This window comes from Grammomys surdaster, unplaced genomic scaffold (assembly GCF_004785775.1).
Source record: "Grammomys surdaster isolate TR1022 unplaced genomic scaffold, NIH_TR_1.0 125888, whole genome shotgun sequence".
Taxonomy (NCBI): domain Eukaryota; kingdom Metazoa; phylum Chordata; class Mammalia; order Rodentia; family Muridae; genus Grammomys; species Grammomys surdaster.
Genome location: NW_021620713.1, coordinates 2762017 through 2769472, shown reverse-complemented (window position 1 = coordinate 2769472; position 7456 = coordinate 2762017). Strand labels below are relative to the sequence as shown.

The window sequence follows — 7456 nt, the reverse complement described above, 5'->3', positions numbered from 1 at the left end:
AGATGAATGAATAAAGAATATGTTGTACACTTACACAATGGAGTATTTCTCAAGTCATCAAAAAGGAAAAAAAAAAATGAAATCATGAAACTTACAGGTAAATGGGTGGAACTAGAAAAAAATCCTTAGCAAAGTAACCCTGACCAAGAAAGATAAATATGGTACATATTTATTCATATGTTGATATTAGCTTAGTCAAATCAATGATAACCAAGCTACAATCTAGAATTTGGCATAGGTCTAGTATAGAGTAAAGGACTAGGGAGAACTGTTATATATCTCCCTAAAAAATGAAATAGAAGAGTTATGAATGGGGGACATGACAGGAACAAATACAAGGATCACGTGGGGAAATAGGAGAATATGGGGAGAGTAAAAGAAATATAGGGGAAAATGTTATAATTAAAGGACATTTGTGGGTTAGTATAGAAACCTATCCTGGTAACCTCTATTAAAACCAAATACAACAGTCCTAAAATATAGTAGTGTATTTGTAATATATAAATATCCCTTTCAAGCCAATAACCAAATCCTAGAAATCAAATTAAAGAGTGACCAAAACACAAGAGGAATAAAGTTCCACCAAGGTGATAAAAATAGCTTACAACTTTACTAATTACCAAACGAAAGTAAATGTAAGTCTGTTATTAAAGCTACAATTCAATACAGTACTGTAATATTATGATAGAGTACACTAAAACAAACATATCCCTGTGTGCAGCATAAGCTGGTATATTTTCACGTACTTTTTATTCTATGTTTTCACCAATATTTCACAAGCATTTGCCTTTTGCAAAGAACTCTTCTGTATAACCTGGAAAGTTAGATTTTAAATGTTTATCATTCTCAAATTGGGGTATTTCTTATAGTGATCACTCTCATAAAAAAAAAAAGGAAGCAATGATTAGCAAAGTAACTAGACCAGAACATTTAGCAAGACATTAGTGGCAGGAACACTGGACACAGATCACTGAGGGTTTAAGAATAATTAAAAGTGGCTGAATATTGCACACCCTGGGAGCACAAGTTTGTGATCCAAACATTGCCAACCATGCCCATGATTCCAAGGACTGGCAAAGGCATGGATTGAATCTTAAAGATTATTATTTCCCTTTTTATACTTTTAAGAGACTTTTTTTAAAAAAAATCTCTTATTTTTTGAGATTATATATATATATACATATATATATATATATTTACATTATTGCTCTTTTACCTTTATTCTCTCCATCCCCTCCCACATCCTTGCTCTCTTTCTAACTTATGGCCTTCTGTTTCGTTACTGAGGAGGTTGTATTTGTGGACTTGGAAATATATGTGTATATGCATATACATTTACATATATGTATTATTCATTTATAATTCCTATGGAATAACCAGAAAGAATTTTTCCTCTGAAAATATGCAAGGTCTCAAAGGCTGCTTCTCACCTGGACATTTTGTCTGTTCTGCCAACAACGGAGCTGACTTCTCCTGGAAACTGTAGCAGGTGGGGTGGAAGTTGCCAAAGGTAAGCCAGTAGGGAGAGAGACATGGCCAGGAGTCAAAAAGAAACTTTCTTTGAGATGCCATAATTAACCTAGCATTGTGCATGTAATTTAAAAATGATTTTAGTGCATTTTTAAAAAAACATGTTCTGTTTCTTGGAGCTAGCATGTACTTCTCCTCACCTGTAACTGCCAATTTTGTGGAAAGATGAAATCTGTCAACCTTTCCCACCATTTGCCGTCCTTGTTTCATTTCCAATAGCTCTTCCATCCCGTGCTTGATAGAAGAGCCCTGTTGCCATCATTGGCTGGCCGTCCCTCCTCACTTCATTGAAAATGCTTCCAGCTTCCAGACCTTCATGTATCCTCTTTGTCTGGAACAAAGTCCCTGGTGACCATATATTGTTTCTCCTGGGAATCCTCTTCTTCCCATTTTTCATCACCTACATCCTAGAGTGCCTCCTAGAGATTATCCATACATCCCAAACTCAACACATATAAAATCAACACAGTTACTTTACTCTTAGATTTTCTTTCCCAGTGTGACTCTCCTTGTCTGATTAAGTTCCTCATAACTTTTATGCATACCCAGTTCCAAACCTTTGTCTTGTTCCTATCCAAAGTCCGTTATTCTTTTCTTTTCGTAGCATTATGCTTTTTTTTATTATCTCCAACTCTTATAGCCCCTTTGCCTTAGTAATTTAGCTGGATTCTATGAGAATAAAACTATGATCTGACTTCTTCCATCCCCAACCTGATAGTTAAAACAGGAACATATTCATCTTGGAACATCAGGAGTACGATTTTATCACTCTCCCTTTGATGTTGCCCATCTATGCCTCAAATTAAGTAAATGCTTCCCCTTTCACATTAAAAAATTCCCAGTTATTTCCTGCCCTTCTTTTACCTTTGCTCCTTTTCTAATATACTATGTAGGCATGAATGAGTTCTGGGTACCATTTCTGAAGCACAGAAACCTTTTCAAGAGCCACAAAAACTATTCTATTCATAGTTGTAGCATATGTACTAGCATGTATATTAATATGTACATATTACACCCATGTATAATATGTTGTATTTGTATATGTTGTAGAGTATCCTTTCCTTCTGTTTACCACAAGCTTCTTGCCTTTATCACAATTAGCAGTTACTTAGTGCCATTCATTGTCATAAGTGCAAAACCCTTTCTTCTAAGCTGTACTGTAAGGTTCCCCAAAACAAAGACTGTATCAACTATCTTAAAATATGCCATTGTGTCTTACAAGTGGCCAATGTTTAGATGTTAGGGAATAAATCAATGGATTTTCAGGCATATAAATAATACCTTTGGCCATTTTCATATTTATATATTTCATTTTACAAAATGATGTGTTGATCTTATGAGTAATATTTTTTAAATCCTTGGAGCAGAATTGGTCACCCCTCTTAGGCAGTAAGTCATCTGTTCTTTAAGAAAGCCTAGGAAAGCTGCTGTGTACAAGGCAATTTCTCTTTTAAAAGGAGGTGTCTAGAACAGAAAAAAAACGGTTACTTTCTGTATGATTTATGAGTGACTAATCCATAATTAGATCTTAGTGATGGGGGTGAACATCAGGGTTAAAGCTATTTCTTTATCCAATTAAGTCTTTGCAGAAAAACATAGGTGCATGCATATGTTCTTTAAAATAGGCACAATTAGAGCTCCCAGTGGTATATGAATCAGGTAACTCTGTTATTTGGCAGGGTTCTGAGGGAAAAGGCTTCAAATGATCAGTCACTTCCCCGAATATCTCTCTCTCTCTCTCTCTCTCTCTCTCTCTCTCTCTCTCTCTCTCTTTCTCTCTCTCTCTCCCTCTCTCTCTCTCTTATTTTAATAGCATTACTCTCATTCTACCCTCATCTACCCTGAGGTAGCATGTTGGTTTCTTTTCCTGACTAAGTCTTTCAAAAATTAAAGATAAATACAAGTCTCCAAATACCAACAACATTTCTCTCTGAGATGTTTCTTATCCATTAAACCCAAATGGGGGTGACATTGGGACCCCATCTTGCTTGGATCAGGTGAAACACTCCCTGGATAAATCTGTTACACAAGACTGTTCCCCCAGCCCCGAGCCAAAAGCAACAACAGTAAAAGCACAATAATATGGTAATATCATTCCAAGATCCCAAACATATCTGTAAAACCTCAGCTGGAAGTTGACTTAACCTCTCTGGTATTGTCATGTGACCCCTGAGGTGGCACCTTCCTTCCCTAAGCGAGCAGCGCGATTACCATTACCCTGGAAGCCAGAGCTCCCTGGAGATTTGGAAGAGTCTTGAGAAAGGATAAAGTTTCATAGCTTATTGCAATTCTTCCAGCACTAAAATCTCCCGGAGCTGAAACTCATTCAGAAATGACGAGGCATTTGAAGCTGCCTGGAAAGAGGGCTCGCTGCTGACTAGCTAGACCACAGCCCACCTGAGAACCTATGAAATCAGGTTCATTAAAAACTACAGCCATTCCTACAATGAAACAGGGGTCGTGGTTATTAGGCTGACTTTGACCCAGGCTTGATCAACTCTTTTGATTCCTAATAGCCCATCTTCACTTGATGTTTTCAGACTTTGCCGATCTTTTAATCTCTCCCGTCTGAATCCTGGGATGATTTATTCCTCTCTCTCTCTCTCTCTCTCTCTCTCTCTCTCTCTCTCTCTCTCTCTCTCTCTCTCTCTCTTTCTCTCTCATTAGAAATGAGACAAATAAACTTTCACCTTTCCAGTATCAGGATAAATGCATATAACTCCAGATTCATCAGACCGGAGAGAAATCCTCTATTCCACACTGCAACCACACCCTGGGATCTCTCTGGCCAGTTTCCCACATTGCAGACCACAGGAGAAGTTAGCTTGCGAGGACTTGACTGATAACCCGCACATGAGCTGTCATCCCACAATAAGCAAAGCAAGAATGACAGGCCTCCTGTGCATTCACAAAATTCTAGTTCCCACATTCGAATGGATTTTCAGATACAACAAAACATGAACCTCTAGCACCCTGGATTCACGAGTCACGTACGCACATGTTTTAACACTGCCATCACCCAATCAAGCTGGTGGTAATGGCATCTTGTAAACTACACTTAGAGCTGACCACCGTATTAACGCTGCAGAGGTGATCAACGGAGGCTGCATATGCTGGGGGCCTACAGAGGTAGAGAGAGTAAGCTTCAACGCTGGAAAAAGAAAACAGAGGCAGTCCCAGGGGAGGAAAATGAGCAACTGACTCACAGAAACATGGTAAATGAAAAACTTAACCGTCATGAAGATGATTTAGAAAGCAATTTCAGACAGCTGAGGTTCAGCAAACGGGAAAAGACTAAAAGAAATACTTATTCTCTAAGACTGCGTGTGATTGCTTGTGTGGACTTCAGACTGGCTCTGGAGAGAGAGGCTTCTGATATTAGTTTGCTGGGCTGAAGGTGACAGTATAAGAAGCAGAGGCAGAAAAATGGATGTTTAAGAAGACATGTAGGCATGTAGGACCACGTAAGCCACTTTTCCATCGGGGCTGCCTACCGGCCTTCGACAAACAGATCATTCTGGTATCCAGAAAGGGAGAAAAAAAAGAAGGAAGGACTGAAGGAAAGAAATAAAACGAGGAAAGAATAAAGAAAAGAAAAACAGACTGATCTAGAGTTTTGTTGTTTTTGTTTTTTTGTTTTTGTTTTAAGGGTAAAATTGTAAAGGACAAAATTAATGGGTCAGGGAGGCATATTCAAACTTTTTCAGAACTGTGAAATTAGGAGCAGGGGGAGAGAGAACAGGAAAGAGAGAGGGAGGAAGAGTTACAGAGAAAGAGGAGAGCCTACTAAAGAAACGAGCCCCCCTGTACAGACAGCCTGACGCCAGATGGCTTCTTCTAATAAATATTCAACCTTAACTCTGTTCCCATGTAACTTTGTTGTAAAGCTGCCAGCACACCCACACAGATCTGGGCCAGCGAAATGATTACAGTAGTACAAACAAAGTAGTGCAGTAGAGGAAACAGACAGACAGGGTCCTGTCCACAGACAGGCAAGGCTGTAAGATGTGAGCTGATGGGCCTTCAGATTTAATGCTTTGGAACTCGTAATAATAAGTAGCCCTGGCGGGAAGGGCACCTCCAAAGGGAGCAAGCATTTCACTGTTATCTGAGCTTCACTGCACATTGCAGCATGGGAAACTTGCACAACTTTCCTTCAGAGATTACAAACGAAAGACTCCGGCTCATACAATTCTCCAGCATAATCTCTATTTTAAGTACATTTACAGTAATATCGACTGAACTAACTGCCCCCCCCAACCCCAGCCACAGACTTACACTTCTTAAATTGGGGCAAATGTGAAACTTCATTGTGTTTAAGAACCTTCATGCTGGTTGGATGAAAGATGATTCACCAAGGTTTTTTCCTCCCCCTTGGGAAACAGGAAATTCTCTTCAGTGTTTTCTGGTGGCAGTGTGTGTGTGTGTGTGTGTGTGTGTGTGTGTGTGTGTGTCCATCCTCCCCCCCCTACGAGCACAAAATGATTAGATACTTAAATCCTATTTAAACATGATACATATTGGGTCTGGATTGGGGAGACAGGAGACATTACAATACTTCCTTGGAAAATAATTTTAAAATAATTATGACAATAGAAAATGCCTAATACATGAAATGATATATGGAGGTTTTGACCAAATAATGTCACATTCAACTGAGGGAAAATGACAAAATAATAAAATAGTATGTTTAAAAGGTGTTCTTTGGAACACGTTTTAAATGTGATGTTTTGTCAGCCCAGAGAAAGCAAGAAGAGTCCACTGAGCATCCTCCTCCAGATATAAAGAGCAGACCAGGCCAGCTAAGCAATGAAGAACAGCAATTTGAAAGAAAACTTCTTGATACAGAAGTAAGGTTTTTCCTTTATTTTATTTTCTGATACTTAATCTGATATCTAAAATTGTCCAGAAACAAGAAAAATCTCACAAAACCAAGTTTTCTTTTGCCTCACAATGGAAGACATATTTCATAGGGTTATCTGTGAGCACCAGCAACTCTGTGGGAACAGAGATGTAAGAAAAACCAACAAAACAAAGCATTAAATACTTACCAAGAAGAGCTAGATAAGTTTTAAGGACATACTGTTGTTTTGACAGTTTGAGAATCTGCACAGATTTCACATTTTATTACACTGACATCAAAAGCTGTATTGATAGGAAAGGACCATACTTCTAACAAAGAGAGGCAGATAAAAATTAGCATTTAGACGGAGACCCGCCAACATGGGCCGCGTTCGCACCAAGACTGTGAAGAAGGCGGCCAGGGTCATCATCGAGAAGTACTACACGCGCCTGGGAAACGACTTCCACACCAACAAGCGCGTGTGCGAAGAGATCGCCATCATCCCCAGCAAGAAACTTCGGAACAAGATAGCCGGCTATGTCACGCATCTGATGAAGCGGATTCAGAGAGGTCCTGTGAGAGGTATCTCTATCAAGTTGCAGGAAGAAGAGAGAGAGAGGAGAGATAATTATGTTCCCGAGGTCTCAGCCCTAGACCAGGAGATCATTGAGGTAGATCCTGACACCAAGGAAATGCTGAAGCTTCTGGACTTTGGCAGTCTCTCTAACCTTCAGGTCACTCAGCCTACAGTTGGGATGAATTTCAAAACACCACGTGGAGCTGTTTAATCTGTTATGCCATATTTTCAATAAACCTGAAAAAACAAAAAAAAAAAAAAAAAAAAAAATTAGCATTTATCTTCTGGTGATATTGAGCTTTCTAATGGTGGGCCATAGTGTTTTCTTCTTCATGCAGAGAGCTCTCTCAGGGAACTGAAAATGCACTGGAAGGTTAAAGCTTCCCAATGAAGAGTGTGTGTGTGAGAGAGAGAGCAATCTTTGCAAGGACTGTACAAAGTGCACACAAGAAATACAAACGATGCAAGTGTATCTGTATACAAAATATGCAGTCGTGCATTCACAA

General features: G+C 39.1%; 1 protein-coding gene across 1 annotated transcript; it reads left to right on the top strand.

The window, feature by feature from the left end:
- Positions 1–6744: 6744 nt before the first annotated feature.
- On the top strand, positions 6745–7195 carry LOC114608266 (40S ribosomal protein S17). The gene has a single exon (XM_028752211.1). It carries the CDS (start codon positions 6754–6756, stop codon positions 7159–7161), a length of 408 nt encoding a protein of 135 aa, XP_028608044.1. The 5' UTR covers positions 6745–6753; the 3' UTR covers positions 7162–7195.
- The last annotated feature ends 261 nt before the right edge of the window (positions 7196–7456 follow it).

Coding starts and splice junctions, on each gene's coding strand:
- LOC114608266 (XM_028752211.1), top strand. CDS start 6,754: ATGGGCCGCGTTCGCACCAAGACTGTGAAGAAGGCGGCCAGGGTCATC.